The sequence below is a fragment of the Amia ocellicauda genome, chromosome 6, assembly GCF_036373705.1.
Source record: "Amia ocellicauda isolate fAmiCal2 chromosome 6, fAmiCal2.hap1, whole genome shotgun sequence".
NCBI classification, from domain to species: Eukaryota; Metazoa; Chordata; class Actinopteri; order Amiiformes; family Amiidae; genus Amia; species Amia ocellicauda.
This window is the reverse complement of record NC_089855.1, coordinates 47,597,864-47,618,740: the sequence shown is the minus strand read 5'-3', so window position 1 is coordinate 47,618,740 and position 20,877 is coordinate 47,597,864. Positions and strand designations below refer to the sequence as shown.

At 42.4% G+C, this 20,877-nt stretch overlaps 1 protein-coding gene across 6 annotated transcripts; it reads left to right on the top strand.

The window, feature by feature from the left end:
* Positions 1-1,439: 1,439 nt before the first annotated feature.
* On the top strand, positions 1,440-16,054 carry LOC136751623 (methyltransferase-like protein 27). Of its 6 annotated transcripts, none has more exons than XM_066707375.1 (7): positions 1,440-1,602; positions 4,455-4,567; positions 4,717-4,859; positions 11,125-11,259; positions 11,376-11,511; positions 11,735-11,827; positions 14,131-14,848. In XM_066707375.1, the coding sequence occupies exons 2-7, from the start codon at positions 4,498-4,500 to the stop codon at positions 14,406-14,408; spliced, it is 855 nt and encodes a 284-aa protein (XP_066563472.1). In that variant the 5' UTR covers positions 1,440-1,602; positions 4,455-4,497; the 3' UTR covers positions 14,409-14,848. The 6 variants fall into 6 exon arrangements, with proteins under 6 accessions (XP_066563472.1, XP_066563474.1, XP_066563477.1 ...); XM_066707377.1 differs by having other exon boundaries at positions 1,444-1,602; positions 4,744-4,859; positions 14,131-14,844; XM_066707379.1 differs by lacking the exon at positions 14,131-14,848 and adding an exon at positions 15,699-16,054 and having other exon boundaries at positions 1,451-1,602.
* The last annotated feature ends 4,823 nt before the right edge of the window (positions 16,055-20,877 follow it).

The following is a 20,877-nucleotide window of genomic DNA, read 5'->3' as shown; positions in this document are numbered from 1 at the left end:
TTATACATTTCAGAGATGTATTGTGAACCAAAGGCTTGAAACAGCACCTCTGTGCCTGTTTTGTTACATTTGGGGAAGTATTTTCATTTTCATTTCATGTTCCTTCTTTAGATATGTCAGCTTGTACTCATGAAATTAAATGGCCAACTTTTCATGCATGGTCAGTTTCTTGTTTTTCCTCTGCTGACCAGACGTAGCACCACCTCCCTGCCTTGCCTCAGCAGGTGTGGAAGCTCTTCTCTTGTGGCTCCTAAGATGAATTAGGCACCTCTATTAAAGGGTCAATAACAAGAGTAAAACTAAAATGATAAGTCAAATGAATTTGGGCATTTCAAAATGATCCGCCAGTAAAAGAAAATTCAAGCAGAGTGCAGAATACACACCCAGTGAGCTCAGTCCCTCAACTGACCTGTGCAGATGGTCATTATCTGGGATTCCTTTGATAGGTTGCTACTCCTCTATAATACCATTCAGTAAGTCACCTAATGAGTCATTTTGTACCTACTGTGGCGGAGAACCTACAGTCTTAACCCTCTCTCTTCTGACCTCAGCATTAGTCTTTTTTAGGCCTATTTTCAGATTCTTCCACAGGACCTTTCAGGGGGGACATATTTCATTTTATTATTTTACATGGGGTAAATTGGACTCATACAGCTGGATGTAACTGGATTTGCTGTAACCTATTGTCTATCAAAGATACAAAGGGGCTTCTTCCAACTCTCATCTCTAGTTCTTTTCCTCACTTCATGTAAGAGGAGAGCTCCAGGTTAACTTGTATTTCTTATTTTGTATAATAAACTTGTTACTTCTTCATCAGTGTATCAAGAGATTTACTGAAACCACTACAGGTCGTTTTCCAAAGCGGGGTTCTTAAGCTGGGAAATTAGTTTGTTTCTGTGCTTCTCACCTTCGCCCTCCTTGTCCGTTCTCCCCTGGTCTGAAACCTCGGGTGGGTTTGCATAAAGGTTTATATAGGGTGCTGTCCTGGTCCCACCTTTTTCCATTTAGTCCAGCAGTCTGTTTGTGTGGGGGTTATGGGAGATGTAGTGAATGCTCTGTGTTTTGTAGTTTGGGTGGCTATTAAGTTGAGAATGGGGGCTGGGATATATCCCGTCCCTCTAATACCTGGCATCGTGCCATGTTACATTATCTAAGCACCATATATTTAGTTTTCCACCAGTTATCACTAACCGGTTCTAAACTATGCAGCAGTTTAGTGTTTTCGTTCTTTGAACATTTGTTCAACCTTTGCCCCAGTCCTATTAAATCTGTTACTACAATTTTAATACCTCACCAGACTTCTTTGCCCTTTGATATTATAGATCACAGATTAAAGAGAGAAATATTCAGAGACACTCTCAAACTATTTGAATCTCAAAATATATTTAATTATTGATTTTCCTTACACACACACACACACATAAATATAGTGCAGTACTGTGCAGGGTTTGGGACTCCTGAGTCCGGGGATTGAGGTTAAAAGTAGCAGACAGAGCCCTCAATCTCTGAAACAGCTGGACGACAGGACACAGGAGTGGAGCCTTAGAAAGAAGGGCTGTGAAAAGAAACACCTAACCCAAGCTGGGCACTAACTGAAACTTGGTAAGTCCCTTTATAGCCTTGGGTCACTAATCGGCTTACCTATTAGAACCGACAAACAAACAAGTTCTGCAGGCAGTCTCATAGTCGGACGGAATCAATGGTGATAAGTGCCTTATCTTTATGATCTTTGACATTTTGGGGGTAGTAAAAAATTATTTAAAATAATTCCTAAATATCCTTAAATGCAAATAGAAACACTGGACACGCCCTGTCTATCTCAGCCTGAATCTTGTGAGGACTACATCCTTAGTACAAGTATGAACACTTTGTTTGGGCGAGTGATGTCTGCATATTCATGACGAGGGGCATTTTCTCTACCAGGTCCAAGTGTGTTTAACCTGTCCCAACATGTTTTTTAGTGACAAAATGGCAGGGAAGCATGCCGCATATGTATTTTTTCTTAGTTTTTAGGTTGATGTATTCATGAGAACTTAATTGTTGATTCTGGTTTGACTTTGATTTGATTTTTTTATTTACTTTGTAATCCCGTTTGTACTTTGTACTTCCTAAGTTGTTGCATTGCTTCTAAATACAGTTGTAGTCATTTATTTATTAAAAAAAATATTTTTGAATTAATAAAATATTTTAGGTAAAATATTAAAAGGTATTTTGTCTGTTAACAGGGCTAATCATTCCTTTGTTGGCGGGCATTTGTGGCATGCATATGCACTATTTTGCCACTGGGAACCACATTTTTGAGCTAGTCTAAACACGCTTCGAACTGGTAAAGGAAATGCCCCTTGTCAGGACTGCACAGAGACATCAGTGGCCCAAGGTGAATTAACCTGTTACTTTCATTGCTAAATATTATGAACTTGGATAAATAAATAAACTGTGAATAAGAAGCTGAGTAAATAAGAAACCAATTTCATCTTCGTGATTCACAGACTATTAACATGGGGTTGTGAATATTAACATGAGTTCAATAGTCCCACTTCAATAGGTATAGCAGCGCTGTTTAAATGTCACAACTGTTTGTCATATGTTTATGGTGTTATAAACATGAAATGGATGTGTCTGAATAGATCGAAGGGATGTGGGGTGGGGAGAGGAGCCTCAACATTTTTGGAGTTGTACAATTTTGGGCCTCAAACTTTAAAAGGTTGGGATTGGCTGGTCTAGGGTATTGGACCCCAAACGCACACTGTCTTCAAGTAGCCTCTGGCAATGGAGATATTCAGGTCTTTGGTGGCCTTACAATGGTCAGTGCGTCCTTAATGCAAATTCTAAATTTGGAGTTGTTGCATCTGGTTCCTAAAATATGTTAACAAACCATGTGTGGCAGAATATTGTATCATGGGTCAGTTGTTAGGACTGTGAAAGTCAAATTAAATTCTCCTCTATCTATGAAGGCATGATATTTCCACCAGGTGAAGGGTGCCCTGGATGGAGGTAGGGTGGTCCCTGATGTTGTGGGGCTCATTAGGGTGCAGGGGCTGGCGTATGTGGTTAAGAACATCCAGCCTGCTGGCAAGAAGCTGAGTTTTATGAACCTGAGCTTGAGACCATTCAGCCTCTGCACCATGGACAACACCAGGCTGCACTCGTGGGATCCCCCGCTGTTCTACAGGGCGCTCTGAGCCGTCGCACTCATAGTAGGCCTCCACAAAAAGCCTCGCTGAAGATCCACCGGAGGGGCAAGGAGGAAGCCTTTAAGAACTGGAAAATACATTAACTGGGGGAGCTCAAAATCCCGTGATGGGATCCCATCTCCGGGGATGGATACTCCCCCTGCTGGAGCCCGAGTCCAAGTGCTTATGAAAATGCATTTTAATGAATATTAATGACTTTTTAAGAAATTGTTTATTTTAATAACACTTGATTTTCTTGTTTTGAGGAAAATAGATGCTCTAAGTTTGGAAAATGGCCTTCACACGCTGCGTGCCATGTCCAGCAAAATGTGTTGCCCGCCACATGTGAGGCAAGAAAGGACATTTCGGCAAAGTGTGCAGATCTGCTAAGGCAGTAAACGCTGTTGCTGAATACTGTAGCCTTTTCCTGGGTTCTGCAGATACAGGAGAAAATCCTTGGTTGGTGGAATTACAAATGAGAAGTTCAAAAGTGCAGTTAAAAATCGACACTGGAGCGGACATGACTGTGATTCCTGAGGAAATGTAAAGGTAGAATACAGCTGAGCACAATATGAATCACTTGATTAAAGCTCAAAAAACACTGTTTGGACCAGGGGAAGATCAGCATATGTTGCTGGGAGTAGCCAAGGAGACTGTGTGTAATGGAAAGCAGACTGCTATTGAGGACATTTATGTAGTACACAATCTGCACACAGCACTGTTAGGCAGACCAGCCATTTCTAAGCTAAATTTGCTTGCTAGAGTAAATAGCATTGACATTGCTACAGTGAAGCGGACCTATCCCAAACTGTGTAGCGGGCTAGGATTAGTTCAGCACCCATATGCAGTGTATAAGTATATGTAATGTAATGTAATGTAATATGCATATGTAATGTAAAATACTTAATCAATAAACAGTATCTATTGAAAATAGATTAAAAAAAACATATTGCAATGGCCCTGCTGGCTTTTCTACATTTCATAGACTGTGTTTTTTCAGAGGGTTGTGGTTTGAATTACTTTTCTGCTGTTCTCAGTTTAATGAGATTCAGATTTTGTCAGGTCTGCCTGATTGTTTGGTAGAGTTTGTGAAATATTATTTCCATATGTTCCCTATCTTTTCTCTCACTCTTATCTTCTTCCTCTCTCTGTTTCGCCACCCTCTCTCCCTTTCCCCTTTCTCTCTCTCTCTCTCTCTCTCTCTCTCTCTCTCTCTCTCTCTCTCTCTCTCTCTTTCTCTGTGGTGTTGTTTGTCTGTGTCTGTGAAATGTGGAAGAATAGCCCTGCCCCCACCTCAGAGGATGCCCCTCCTCTGTGTGCTCAGATGTCGGTGTTGTTATGCAAGTTGCCCCCGTACAACACAGCACAGAGCACAGCAAACACCAAGCAAGGGGGTGAGTGTGTGTGTCTGTGAGTGTCTGTGTGTCTGTATGTCTGTATGAGATTTGTTTGTGCCTGTCTGTCTGAGTCTCTGTGTCTCTTGCATCCATCTCTGTCTCTCTCTCTCTCTCCATGTGTCTCTATGTTTGCCTGTCTATTTCAGTCTGTATGTGTCTGTGTGTTGTTGCAGGAGCAGCAATGGCCTCGGAGGGAGAGAAAATCACCAATGTTAAGATCATTAACAGCCTGAGTAACCTACAGGACAGACTGAACTTCTACAGCACCTGGGCCCCCACTCACGAGCAGGTACCTTGGTCCTCGGGGCAAACGGCAGCACACAACAGTACTGTGAGAGTATGAGAGAGAATTTTTCTTATTGATCAGTAGCTATATTGAAGTTGTCGTGTTGAGGCGTTTTGAAAGGATTCACCACTGCAACTATGATGTTATTCAACTAGTTTATTCACACGTATTGTACAGACACACCATGAGGCTTGCCCAGCTCCCGGTGAACTCTCAACTCTGCTCCCTCTCAGCTCTCGTGTCACGTCATGCCTAGGCATAACACCACACCTCCCTTTCTTTGAGAGCAAAGGGTGGACTACCTTTGCTTCTGCGGTCTTAAGGGATTATTTTGCAATTATGTTGAAAGACCGATCCTACTCCATTTTTCCTTTCTTTTTTTCATAACACACAAACATAAAAGCTTAACTTCTCTTAATTCTAAACATTTTAAACTTTACACATTGCATTCTGTTGCTCACAGATCCAGTCTCATAGGTCTTATGACTTCTCTCCCTGACCTCGTCTTCACAGTCGTAGGTGTGTCCTGTCTGGTAGGCATGGCATAAACCGGTTGGAGTTGCTGTAGGTTGTTTTGGTGTGCACTCCACTGACCTGTGCTCTATACTTAGCTACTAAGTGATGGCGGTTTCTCCTGAGTGTGCCGTGCTGCAATTCAACCTGGTATTAGCGAGGAGTCAAATGTAGAGCAGCTACAGTGCCTTGTACTTTAGCGTCCGTGACCTGCGGTCACCATTCTGTTTTGGAAGTGCTCTGGGGCGATTCCAAAAGGCAAAACATGTCTCCCAAAGTGGGTACTGAAAGTGCTTGGAAAGTCCTTGCCAAGTATTTGCCAAAACCCCATATTAGCATCTAATTTGCTAAATATCTGTGCACCTGTTAGCATGCCTAATGTCTGCTCTACAGAGGGCAGGATGTACTTCTCTCTGCACACTGCTTCATTTAGCTTAGTCAAGTCTACACAAATATGAATTGTTCCATTTTTCTTGGGGACCACAACCATCCCTGAGCACCAATCTGTGGGCTCGTCAATTTTGCTGATGACCCCAGCCGTTCCATTCGCTCTATCTCTTCTTTCACTTTCCCCATTAAAGGTAGAGGGACCCTCCTGGGTGTTTTAAGCAGAAACGGTGTAACATTTGGCTGAAGCTTTACTGCATATGGGTGCTGAACTAATCCTAGCCCGCTACACAGTTTGGGATAGGTCCGCTTCACTGTAGCAATGTCAATGCTATTTACTCTAGCAAGCAAATTTAGCTTAGAAATGGCTGGTCTGCCTAACAGTGCTGTGTGCAGATTGTGTACTACATAAATGTCCTCAATAGCAGTCTGCTTTCCATTACACACAGTCTCCTTGGCTACTCCCAGCAACATATGCTGATCTCCCCCTGGCCCAAACAGTGTTTTTTGAGCTTTAATCAAGTGATTCATATTGTGCTCAGCTGTATTCTCCCTTTACATTTCCTCAGGAATCACAGTCATGTCCGCTCCAGTGTCGATTTTTAACTGCACTTTTGAACTTCTCATTTGTAATTCCACCAACCAAGGATTTTCTCCTGTATCTGCAGAACCCAGGAAAAGGCTACAGTATTCAGCAACAGCGTTTACTGCCTTAGCAGATCTGCACACTTTGCCGAAATGTCCTTTCTTGCCTCACATGTGGCGGGCAACACATTTTGCTGGACATGGCACGCAGCATGTGAAGGCCATTTTCCAAACTTAGAGCATCTATTTTCCTCCGGCTCCTGCTGCCTCTCTGATTTCCCCTTAAACTGCATGTGAGTTTTTCTCTTGGGCTTGGGCTGTGTGTGTTTCTCTACTGCATCCACAGCATAGTTACTAGCACTGTTCGACTCACCTCTTATGTCCGTTTGCTGCCGTTGCACTTCTTCAGACTGCCTCGCCATGCTTACAGCCTTAGTCAAAGTTAAATCTAGATCTAACTGTAGTCCTTCCGACAGCGCAGTTTCTCTCAGACCCACAACAAGTCTATCTCTGATGAGCTCATCGTGTAAAAGCCCGTAGTTGCAGTTTTCAGCAAGCGCATACAGAGACGTAATGATCGAGTCTACTGTTTTGGTCGCCTGCTGCACTCTCCTATTGAATTTAGCCCATTCCTAAATAACATTTTTCTTCGGCACGAAAAACTTTTTGAAACCCGCTTTCACAGTGTTGTGCTGTATCCATTCCACCTCATCTAATTTTAGCCCTATAATCACATCATTCGCTTCATCTCCCATGCAATACACTAAGGTGTTTACCTGGTTTTCCTGAGACGAAGTATGTAGGTTGCCAGCCAGACAAAAGCATTCAAATCGTCAGATCCATTTTTCCCACTCTTGTGGTTTGGAAAAGTCAAAAGGCTCCAGAGGTTGAATAGTGAACGTAGCACTTGGAGGTGCTGTCCGCGGGGGCTCTGACTGCCTTCTTTTTTGCTTTTATTTGTCTTTTTGTTCACAGACACTGTTCTAGTTGAAGCACTCTGACACCATGTCATGTTGGGGCGTTTTGAAAGGATTCACCTCTGCAACTGTAATGTTATCCAACTATTTTTTTCACACACGTATTGTACAGACACTATGAATCTTGCCCAGCTACCGGTGAACTCTTAACTCTCAACGTCACCTTATGCATATGCATAACACCACAGAACTCATCCAAATTAATTAATTTTGACTCATATAGGGTCTGTGTACATTTGCCTTTCTGTCTGTGCCTTAAGGAGTCTGTAGCCGACAGAGACACTCAGTTCTCAAAACATCTGATTTCCTTGATGAGGCAAACATGGCTATATTGATAATGAACTTTCCTGTTGTTTCTGAGAGTTGTCCACAGAAGGTCACAGAAGTGGTGAGACGGGGGCGAGCCCTGAACTTTTCCAGGGGGTGGGTCTGTGTAAAACAGTGTGTGCAAGGGGTTGAAAGTAACTCTACCAATGAACTATAGATGAAAATGTCAGTATAGGCTACTGTTACCCAAAATGATTAACTTTGGGCTTGAGGCAATTAATTAACTAGTTTTTCATACCAACAGAGCCGCTCTGCCCTGTCACCACAAATCCTGATTTGTAGCGTTGACTAAAAACACATACCATGACGAGTAACAGAAGGAGAAATAACTTGCAACCTGTTGTCACATAGCAGTAGCAGAAGTACAGCCATACATTTCAGCCAATCCATACAGACACAATAAAAACATTACATATGAAACTATCTGTAAACATGGCCAGAGTTACAGTTTAACACCTCCTTTCAAACAGTAGAAATTAACAAAATATTCAGACTTTCCGTGCTAGATGTCTTACATAATCAGTTGGAGATGACGGTGCTTGCTGTTGAAGACTGAAATAATCTCAGCATAGTCTAGAGTCACTAGATCACGTTCAAATGATAGTATTGACAAGCAATAAAGGCAAGCAGTTAGCATTGAAGTCCAAAGACATGTTTTGATACGGTTGGTTGTGGAGAACAGTCTCTCAATGGTGCAGGATGTCATCGGTAGAGTGATACTGGCCCGTATCATTCTGTTGATGTTCAGAAAGATGTCCTCTGGACAGTTGTTCAACACTTCAATGAGTGATGGCAGGTCCTGTCCAGCATCTGCCTCACGTCTTAGCTGTTGCATGAGCTCAACATCACTGTACTATATGCCAAAATGCTCACATGTGAGTTTTTGTGTTTTGCCAGTAAATCTTCAGTTAAGCTGAGCACTTTTTTAAAGTGGTGTTGTACACTCACCTAAAGGATTATTAGGAACACCTGTTCAATTTCTCATTAATGCAATTATCTAACCTACCAATCACATTGCAGTTGCTTCAATGCATTTAGGGGTGTGGTCCTGGTCAAGACAATCTCCTGAACTCCAAACTGAATGTCTGAATGGGAAAGAAAGGTGATTTAAGCAATTTTGAGCGTGGCATGGTTGTTGGTGCCAGACGGGCCGGTCTGAGTATTTCACAATCTGCTCAGTTACTGGGATTTTCACGCACAACCATTTCTAGGGTTTACAAAGAATGGTGTGAAAAGGGAAAAACATCCAGTATGCGGCAGTCCTGTGGGCGAAAATGCCTCGTTGATGCTAGAGGTCAGAGGAGAATGGGCCGACTGATTCAAGCTGATAGAAGAGCAACTTTGACTGAAATAACCACTCGTTACAACCGAGGTATGCAGCAAAGCATTTGTGAAGCCACAACACGTACAATCTTGAGGCGGATGGGCTACAACAGCAGAAGACCCCACCGGGTACCACTCATCTCCACTACAAATAGGAAAAAGAGGCTACAATTTGCACAAGCTCGCCAAAATTGGACAGTTGAAGACTGGAAAAATGTTGCCTGGTCTGATGAGTCTCGATTTCTGTTGAGACATTCAGATGGTAGAGTCAGAATTTGGCGTAAACAGAATGAGAACATGGATCCATCATGCCTTGTTACCACTGTGCAGGCTGGTGGTGGTGGTGTAATGGTGTGGGGGATGTTTTCTTGGCACACTTTAGGCCCCTTAGTGCCAATTGGGCATCGTTTAAATGCCACGGCCTACCTGAGCATTGTTTCTGACCATGTCCATCCCTTTATGACCACCATGTACCCATCCTCTGATGGCTACTTCCAGCAGGATAATGCACCATGTCACAAAGGTCCAATCATTTCAAATTGGTTTCTTGAACATGACAATGAGTTCACTGTACTAAACTGGCCCCCACAGTCACCAGATCTCAACCCAATAGAGCATCTTTGGGATGTGGTGGAACGGGAGCTTCGTGCCCTGGATGTGCATCCCACAAATCTCCATCAGCTGCAAGATGCTATCCTATCAATATGGGCCAACATTTCTAAATAATGCTTTCAGCACCTTGTTGAATCAATGCCACGTAGAATTAAGGCAGTTCTGAAGGCGAAAGGGGGTCAAACACAGTATTAGTATGGTGTTCCTAATAATCCTTTAGGTGAGTGTATATTGTCCCTAAACTGCTAGTAATTTGATTTCAGGCCCTCGATCAAATTTAATGCAGTCTGTGACAGATACAGCTGGCCACTGCAATCCTTTTGTTGCAAAAACTTTCCAAATGTCACTGTGGAAGAACAATGAGTCTTCAATCAGGTTTGAACGTTCATTGCAATGCCTTTATTACACGTGATGTGGAGAACAGCAGTGAATCAAGAAGATCCCAAAGCTGCTCTGATTCCATGTTAAGTCAGGGCTTTTTATACACACAAAACAAAGATCTGGTTACAATTAATAAGTCATTACTATGTTATCTAAAAGCTTGCTAAGCAGAATATATTATTAGAGGACAGAGTCCATGGGCCAATACAAGGATTAAGGAGCAGACACTGAAATCATACTGTTTGTCATCTTCTCCAAGATGCTCATCGAAAATAACAAACAGGGGTCAAACTACCTTCTGGCCTGGCTGTTGACTTAACCTTGTCTTTCTTAAGTATACATGAAGTAAACCATTTGTGAGGGGAATTTCTAACTTTAATTCCACATCACTAATAGAAACAAAAACGTTTTTTTTTATCTGTTGCAGAAGAGATTCAGCATATAGTTTAGTCTGACCACTGCTGCTTCCAGAATACTCAACGAGTGTTTCTAAAAGTTAAGACCAGGGCCCTCGCTAGACCCTATTTATGTGGGCTGCAGCCCCCCTATATTTTCTGTCAGCCCGCCTAAAAATATTATGATAAAAGAACTAGGAAGCAACAAAGCCAGCACGCCCCTGCTAACACCACGTAGAACACCGTCAGCACACCCCCCAACAGCTAACACTGTCTTCAGCAAGTCCGACGAAACACCGTTGTCCAGCCGCCCTATAACTTTCAGTCAAGAACGCCCCTGGTTAAAACCTACCTTACTGATCTGGATGCAGCTCCTTCTGAATTGCCTATGCAAGTATATGCACCTATAGGCTAGAAGAAGCATCCCACCAGCTTGGCAGATACATTCTGAGATTGCACAGTGAAGACTAATATTACTCAAAATGAGTTTATTTTAACCACAAAATAAAATAGTAGTGTTATCAAAGAATTTCTGGTTTTATTAAAACTATTTAAGCACACATATGCAAAACTGCACCTCCTGCCTGGGTGGGCACTCAGCAGCTCTGTGCAGTCGCTGTGGCTCTGAGTGCAGACCCTCAGGGCCAGCTGGCCGAGGGCATCTGTGTGGGGGACTCTGGGTCGCTGTGTTTCTGTTTCAGGTTTAGCCAGTACTTCAGCACTCTCTTCTGCACCGCACAGTCCAGCGTCTCTCTCTCTCTCTCTCAGGATATAGCTCAGATGGAGTACCGCTCCCCTTTCTATGCAGCCGAGACCCTGGCGGGGCAGTGCCCTGGGGGTGCAGTTAGGGAGGGGCTGCTGGTGCTGGACGTGGCCTGTGGGACTGGACTGGTGGCAGACGAGGTAAAGGAAGAGGGATTAGAGGGAGGGGGAGGGAGACTCTCTCTCACACACACACACACACACACACACACACACTCTCTCTCTCGGGGCTCATATGTCCGCTCTCCTCTCTCCAGATGTTCCTCTTTGGCTTCAGGAAGTTCCACGGCATCGACGCCTGCCAGCAAATGATGGACGTGGCCCAGAGGAAGGGGCTGTTCCAGAAGCTCATCCTTGGCATGCTGGGAACTGGGACTGCGCCCCTGGAATCTGGTGTGTGACAGCGTTGTGTTGTGTGATTGTGCAGTGCAGTCTGAGTGTTGTGTTGCGTTGTTGTGCAGGTGTGTGTTACAGGGTTGCGTTGTTGTGCAGGTGTGTGTGAATGTTGTGTTACGTTGTTGTGCAGGTGTGTGTTACAGGGCTGTATTGTTGTGCAGGTGTGTGTGAGTGTTGTGTTGTGATGCTGTGCAGTGTGTAACAGTGTTGTGTTGCACAGGTGTGTATGATGTGGCCGTGGCTGTGGGGGCGCTGCAGGGAGGTGGGGTGCCCTGGACAGCCCTGACTGAAATACTGCAGAGTCTCAAACCAGGTGAGTGTCTCGGTGTCCTTCTGCCTGTGTGTGTCTTTCTCTCAGTGTCTGTGTGTCTCTGTGTGTGTCTCTCTCTCTCTGTGTATGACTATGGGAGAGTTTACATGCAGTAATTTTAACTCGTGAAGTCATGATTCGTGTGCACGTTTGGCCCAAAAACTTGGGAGAATCAGGTTTGTGGCCAAAATAAATGGCCCCAGAGAAGGACAGGGCCAATCTCAAATACTTGAGTAAACTTACAAAAACACAGGAAAACATTTCCACATTTTTTTGTTTCCTATTATCCTTATGCTTTCTATACAGTTGTGGGTCTGTTGTGCACTCTTCAGTACTGTACATCGTGTTGTAATCCTAACTTTATAAAACATGCGTTCATGGTTTTCAGCTCCATCAGTGACATGAAAAACCACTCAGGTAAGATCAATAAAACAAAGTATTAAACAGCTAGACGTGAGGCACAAGTCACAGCTGAAAACTGTTTCATTTGAACACGTTGTCACGTGACAGCCATGGATTCCGTGATGTAAGCATCTCCAGTTTTGTTCTCACGCATGTAAAACACCTTTCTGGGATTTTCCTGCAAAGCAGACCAAGAGCTGTACGTGGTGAACATTTACATATTAATTCAGTCCTTTGCCCTTAAGTCGCATGACATCGGGTGAACAGCAGCTCGTCCCGAGTGTAATCAACTTAAACCATGTAAACCCAGAGAGAGAGAGGGGCGTTGCATCTTTCACTCGAGCATATTGTCTCAAGAGGTCAAAGCACACATGGAAACTCCACCTGTGTGTCTCTGTGTCTTGTGTGTCTATCTTTGTGTCTCATTCTGTCTGTGTGTGTGTGTGTCTCCTCTCTCTGTGTATCTGTGTCTCCGTGTTTAATTAACTCCACTAGTGCCCTGCACTCTGCTGGTATAGCTTGAGATTTAAGTGTTCTACCCCTCTCCCTCCCTCCATTCAATTAAAATTCAGAGGTGCTTTATTGGCATGACCAACAGGAGCAGTGTTGCCAAAGCAGTTTTACACAGACCACACAATAATACTGAATAAGAGGAACAGCAGCAAAATTAATCAGTACATCAAATATATATACACATACATACACACACACATATAAATTCTAAATTTTTTCCAGAGCTGTACATTCACATAAATACTGTGGCGCCATGCTGTGCCGGGCAGGGAAAGGCTATCCTGCCCGGCACTACGTCTCCCAGATGCTCTGAGTGATGACTCACTCCAGGTGAAGCAGCTGATTGATAGAGCTTCCCTGATTGGGTGGGCTCCTGTATATAAACAGGAAGACAACATACTTTGTTGTTCTACCCAGGAGGAGATCCTGTGTGGTGTGAGGTGCATAGAGTGGAAGACAAACAAACAAACAAACAAACAAACAAACAAACAAACAAACAAACAGGATTCTGAATTTGGACTGATTGGTATGTGTCTTGTCTTTATATTAGCTCTATGTGTAGTGTTGGGATATGTTTGTGTTTAGGCTAGGCTCAACAATGAGCTAGGGTTTTGTTGATCATTTCTGTATATCCTTTTGTTTTGACCACCTCCTCACTGTATATAATAAATCACCTCCTTGCACAGTACTCCCCTGCCTCTGTATCACTGTTTTCCCAAGAGACCCCGCCTGTAGAGCCCACTGTACATGGTGCCACAATCGACATGCGCATATATATATATATATATATATATATATATGTACACATACTTACATTAAAGGGGTCATGAACTGCCTTTTTTTTTTGTACTGTTCTCCGAGGTCCACTATTTATTTATTGGGTAAAGTATTTTACATCACATATAAAAAACATACGAAAGTTTTAATACTCGTGATTAAAACCCTTTAAAAATACAATTCTAAAATGATTTTAGAACTGTATTTTTAAAGGGTTTTAACAGAACAAGTGAATTCAAAAGTGCAATAATTATCAAAACAATCAGTGTCAATGTGGCAAACTGCCAAAATAACTATAATAAAACAAAACAAAACAATCTGATGTATTGTTTCAAATAAACGGTAAATGCATTAGACAAAATAACAAACCAAAACATATCACTAAAACAAACAAAACCGTCTAATACATTTCTTTTCTAATATTTATAAACAGCCAACACATCAGACAAACCATAAACATAAAAACCCAAATCAAAACCTTGTGCATTTAAAAACATTTAAAACAAAGACAATCAGTCTTGCATTTCAGATTTTAAAAACAAATACTTAAATAAATCATTCTGCAGAGGAGGCCCTCACAGTCCTGATGGCGATACTCTTGCTTTGCTTCCCAGTGTTGATGTTTCACTCCGGGTTGGCTCGCCGCTCCGCAGGCCGTTGGTCGCCTCGCCAGCGCCTTCACGCTACATTGATGTTGACTAGGCGCCAGCATTGGCTCCTCACAGACCTGCAGAGAGAGAGAGAGAGACAAAGAGCCAGTCCGGGTGCACATGGGAAGCTTCACTCACGTCTGGACTACCAAGACCAGCGTGTCAGGTTGGGCTCTGCTCCTGAGGAGCGGCCCTCAAGTGGTGGCCCTAGGACCCCCGGACCAAACATGTTTGGAGGATGAGTGCCTTTCAACTCCCCCCCTCCCCACATTTGATCTTCTTAACACGAGCGAGGGGGGGAGTAGGAGCATTTCTGTTCCCCTCTCCTTCTCTGCCTTCTTTGCCTGGCCTTCTCCTCCTCCATCATGGAGGCCTTGGCCCCCAACATCTCCGTAAATTTTAAATTAAAAGCGGTGGGTTGGCCGCTCCTCTATCCCCCTTACCCCCACCGCGACATCTCCGAGGTAGCTAGAGTAGGCACCCTTCTGGGCCACTTATAATGTTATCAAGATCTTTTACATCAAAAAAACATCATAATTTAGAAGTAATAGGCTATTTTCTGTCCTGTTTTGACCCCCCTCATTGGAACACACCATTTGAATAGGCCTGGCGGATTGTAGACTCGGAAGTAAACGCCCACTGGTATGATTGGCTAACAGTTTTGCATAATTAAAAATGTTCAACTCCCCCATCAGTACACGTGTGGAATTATTTTGAAAACTGCATGTATGTTTGACAGCCTACATCCTTCAGAGATGGACGCTGCTGTGATTTAGGTTAAAAACGCATAAATACAGACCACGTAATAGCAATAGTGACCACGTAATAAAAACAGTTGCTCACGCTTGTGTGGTGCGACATTACTGTCGGATCCAATATAGTCGGCACAGCATCGTCTTTTAGTTTCAATCTTTCTGAAAATCCTGCGTCGAATTGTGCCTTGTGTGTAAACGATTTTGCGGTAAAATGAAGTGAACAGAGGACCAAGTTCTTACTGACAAGGTCTGGAACTTTATTAAAAATAAAGTTCATCCACTCTTTCCTAATGTTGAGATCAGAAGGAAGCCAATGCAAAGACTGTGTTTTTCCACAACTTGGCCATGCACAGCATCTTGTTGTCTTTGGAACCATCTTTAGCGTTTGGTTTCTGCACAGACCTGCGATTGCCTCTCTCGTTATTTACCTACTATATGCGTGAATCGGTGGTCGGGGCTAAACAGGCAGTAATGTAGAAGCAGGCGTTGATCTTCTTCTGCGGAGGCGGGGTTTAGCCACACTATTACATAATACAGTGGCACATTCCACATCCTGTCGTTTTTGCAGATTGGCTTCAATATAAGCTGTTTTTAGGCTAACGATAAAGTTTTGAGTTCTGAAACTTACAGGATGTTTTTGATAGTACAATGACCTCTTATATGTCAAAAGATCAAGGGAAATTTGATTTCTCAGTTCATGACCCCTTTAAGACAGTACAGTGAAAATAATCTCTCTCTCCCCATGTCCCTCTCTCTCTGCCCCTGCTCCTCTCTCAGGGGGTCTCCTGTGCTTCACTCTGAGGGGAGACAGCAGTGGGTATCGGGAGCAGAGTCTCTCTCACCTGCAGCCCTACCTGGACCGTGGGCTCCTGGAGGCGGTCACCGAGCAACAGGTGGCTAAAATGCAGAGGCCCCTGTGGCAGGAGGAGTGGGAGGACAAGTACATCCCAGGACTGGTCTGCATCTACAGGAAACTGCCACGCCAGGCTGACACAGTGACTGACTGATTTGTCTGTGCACATGCCCAGTCAGTCACTGTATCTGGACTGGTTGTGTGGACTCCACTGCACTGCCCTCTGCTGGCCCCAGGGAATTGATTGACAAACTGAGGCTCAATAAACAAATAGGCTTTTGCATTGACTGTTCTTCCACTCACAGCAGCACATTGTAGTGGTCACAAAACTCTGTAACTTGATTCAATATTTAGGCTGTGTACTTGTCCTGCACATGCCAACAATTTTTTCAAAAGGATCAAATCAAATAAGAGTCCAGACAGAGTGCAAGTGATAGCAGGTCAATTAGGTATCAAGGAGACAGTTGAAACAAACCATTATTTGGATTTTAAAATAGCCACTATCAAAACACACAATCCCCAGTCTACCCCTGCCTATACAAACTCATTTCAATGTGGGATCTGCCATAAACAGGCCCAAAGGAGAACGCTAAAAAAAAGTTTTAAAAATGTACATAAGAAAACCAAACTCATACAATGTAATCAAGAACACTACAAACAAACATATGAACAAACATAAACATACCATAAACATAAGTTCGAAAATCCATAATGCATAAAAAACCATGAGAGAAAACCCCAAACTAAACTCATATTAGGGTTGTTAATTGCATCCTGTGTGGCTTTTTACTAAATAAATAGAAGACATTTAAAATACAGCTGTCATGTTCTCATCTCACCACCAGAGGTCATCATCACCAGAGTCCTGTCTCTGACATCACATTCCATAGCCCATGTGCATAAAGTTTAATTGACACTCTTCCCAGCCATTGGTCCAGCACTTCACTCCACTGCTCCCTCGGTCCTGTCTATATATATATATATATATATATATATATATATATATATATATATATATATATATCCCTCTATTTCCACATTCATTGCGAAGTCTTGTCTTCCTTAGTGGAACAATTCCAAGCCCTTCTTCTGTGTTTAGTGACTCTCTGTCTACCTGACCTTGCTTCTCCCTTTGTTAATGACTGCTGGATTTTCACTAGTACTCTGTTTGCTGATTGACTGATCTTTTATGCCTGCCTTTTGGACAACATCTCTTGGATATCCCTTTTTAACTTCAATAGCCTGCTTCATATCCCTCTCCCATCCCTTTGACCTGTTTCCTTCCCAACACCCCTTCCCAGACCAGCATTAGCCCTTGCACTTGGGTCCTCTGCTCATGGCATCCCCTGACGTGACAACAGTGGAGTGCGACCTGTGCACGTGCGGGGATTCCCCTTTGCAGAACGCACGTGCGCAGTTTATGGATTTTCAGGGGAGTTCCCCTTTAAGTTCCCTGGGTTCAGTAGTCAAATGAGGCACACTTACAGTGAGGGAAAAAAGTATTTGATCCCCTGCTGATTTTGTATGTTTGCCCACTGACAAAGAAATGATCAGTGTATCATTTTAATGGTAGGTGTATTTTAACAGTGAGAGACAGAATAACAACAAAAAAATCCAGAAAAACGCATTTCAAAAAAGTTATCAATTGATTTGCATGTTAATGAGGGAAATAAGTATTTGACCCCTTCGACTTAGTACTTGGTGGCAAAACCCTTGTTGGCAATCACAGAGGTCAGACGTTTCTTGTAGTTGGCCACCAGGTTTGCACACATCTCAGGAGGGATTTTGTCCCACTCCTCTTTGCAGATCCTCTACAAGTCATTAAGGTTTCGAGGCTGACGTTTGGCAACTCGAACCTTCAGCTCCCTCCACAGATTTTCTATGGGATTAAGGTCTGGAGACTGGCTAGGCCACTCCAGGACCTTAATGTGCTTCTTCTTGAGCCACTCCTTTGTTGCCTTGGCTGTGTGTTTTGGGTCATTGTCATGCTGGAATACCCATACACGACCCATTGTAAATGCCCTGGCTGAGGGAAGGAGGTTCTCACCCAAGATTTGACGTTACATGGCCCCGTCCATCTCAAATAATTGAGAGCTCAGTTGGAACAAAAACCAGCAGGGTAGGTGCTCCTCCATGACTGGTTTGAGAACCAGTGCAATAGACACACTAAATCTTGTCCTACAAGTCCTTGTACATGCCCATTTCAGTGCGAGCTGGAATAACTACAGTGGCCCTAAAGTGCAAAGAGAAATTAAAAAACAGGTGGCGACATTGAAAAAAATAGTTGATGACATTTTTAAAAAGAGTTGTCGGTTTTTAAAAATAGGTAGTGAAATTAAAAAGGTCATGTAATTTAGACATATGTGGTAAACTTAAAACGGTGGCACAATTTGAAAACCCATAATGCATCACAAACCACACAACAGAAAACCCAAAACAACCCCCCTTATAGGGTTGTTAATTGCGGATCGCACTCTGACAGGTGTTCTACTCATTTTGTAAAAGGGCGCAGATGTCATAACTGCGCTGACGGGTGTCGTGCAGAATTCTTTCGCCCATAGAAATCCTGCGTATTGTGCGCATGTGCAGAACAATCACTTCACGGGCGCTGTTGATCTCCTGCAAGCGTGCGCACAACCTCAGAGTTGAACTCAAATCTTCACATCAGTTTCTCTAATGGAAAAAACAGTCCATAAATGTATAAAGTATCAGGAATCTGTGCGGGTGGGCAGGATTTTATATTAGACAACAAAATAACTTAAGTTACACTTTGTGAATTTGTGAATATTACGGCTGCACATTTCGTTTTAAAATAAGTCATTTGAGTGTGCAGATCTCGAAATGGCACTGCTAAATGATTTTTCAGACAAGTTCGATATGAACTCCAAGGATACTTTTTTCTGAATGTGACAATACATTTTGCATATCATATTGTAACATCCTGTGGGGTACAGGTGCCACTGCGAAACTCGAAAAGCCGAAATGGAAACCTATAAAGGGCATATGGCGCCCCCAGCCGCACCCCTGGAAAAACATAAACGCTATAAAACCACATTAACAAAATAATTAATAATCGTAAAGCCGATACATATTAAAATACAAAAACACAAACACAGTGAAAATATTGAACTTTAAATGATTGCCTTACACTGAGCTGAACTACTTTCACAAGTGGTCAGAAATAAGACAAAATCAAGAAAGTGTGTTTTACAATGCAGTTATGCAAAAAGATAAGCGCGTCTGCCAATAAATAAACAATAAAAAATAAAAAGTGAAAATAATACTATTTATCCTAATTAAAATGTGCTTACATATTTAAAACATTCAAAGATTCACGAAGTGTGACTTACAGTTAGGGTCTGCCTTGGTATAGAGGACTATAGACGCCCAAATTAAAAATAAATTCAAAGAGAAAATAAACAAATACAAGTTTAAATAAATACAGGAATTAACAAATGTTGAAATCAATCAATGTTTAAATAAATAAATGAATACATGGACATTGAGATTTTTATTTTTTAATTTTGGCATGGATGCTCTGGGAAGTTTGGTATTATTATTATTTATTTATTAGCAGACGCCCTTGTCCAGGGCGACTTACAAAATTTAAGAGCAATACAAAGTGCAATAATACAATGCAGTTCAAGGCTTAATGCAATTTACAAAATCCAATTTACACAAGTATATACAGTAACAATATATATATATATATATATGTCTTACATCCTAGATTGTGAAAGATGATGCGTGCAGACAAGATGTCAAAGTTAAGAGCTAAGGGTTAGGGGGCGTAGAGGAAATCAAAATAAAGTGCTAGCAATGCAAAAACAAGAAGTATGACAAAACGTTGTATAAGTGCAGTTTTACAGGAGAATAAATGGCTAAATTACAAGTACTGTCTGAAAAGATGCGTTTTGAGTGATCATACGTAGCACAGCGGTGACATTAAAATATTATTCTTTCAAGAAAATTCGTATTCTTTACATTCCCGTTCAATGTGAATCTTAGCTCATGTATTCTCTGCAGGCTAATGTAATATTATATTTGCATTGGTCGCAAATGCTGATGTGAGTGACGCTGTCGCTTCTCTAGTTAACAGCGAGTGCGCAGGGAAGAAGGGTCTCAGGGGTCTGGCGATCCCGCATCGGCATCGATTGAGTTCCCTGCCGCGGGGGGCGGGACTCTCCTTGTACAGCCAATAGCGTTCTGGATCCCGCCCACTGGCGATGATTGACAGTTGTCACAAACAAAACTAGAGATGATGCTTCGAACTGTGAAAGCGCACTGAGAAATGGAAAAAGCGGGCTGCACACGGGAAATAAATACATGTTCAAATCAATAAATACATACATAAAGGTGAAATAAATATTTGAATAAATCAATGAATACTGGAATGAATGAATGAATAAATGTTGAAATAAATAGACGAAATAATGAATTTTAAAATAATTAAAGATCAATGTCCACGTATGTATTTGTCAACATTTATTTATGTATTTATTTAAACATTGATTTAGTTATTTATTACTTTATGTGTTGTTGTTATTATTATTATTATTATTATTATTATTATTTTGCATGGACAGTCCTACCTGGAACCACGTGAAAGAAACAAAAAACTCAGAATGTCGACTTTAAAACTCCGAAGTGCGACTTTTAAACACACCTCTTCCTATAGGAAATCCATGGGTTGCGTATGGATGGCTTGAGGTGTGGAAATGGCTGATGAAAGGGACATTGTAAGAAAATGGAACCTCCTGTAGCAGTGACTGGAACTAAGACAGTTCAGGTTCAATGTGATTTATTACAGAATATAGATCACGGTATACAAGTATACCGGGTACAGCAAGGCAAAACTAATAAAAAGACTTTATGGACCAGTCAGCTTTTATGAGTTGAACCCCTGTCCAACTCCACTTTACAGAGTGACCACCCCACCCACCAGAGTATCCAATGGCAGCTGCCTATTAGCTACCAAGTGACAATGGAGCCTCACCCCGCTCTCCCACACTCCAGGGTAACCGCTCACCCGTTCCCCTCACCCATACCTTTCTCAGCATTGATTAACTCATCCTTACCAACAGAGACAGACTGTCTCCTTAC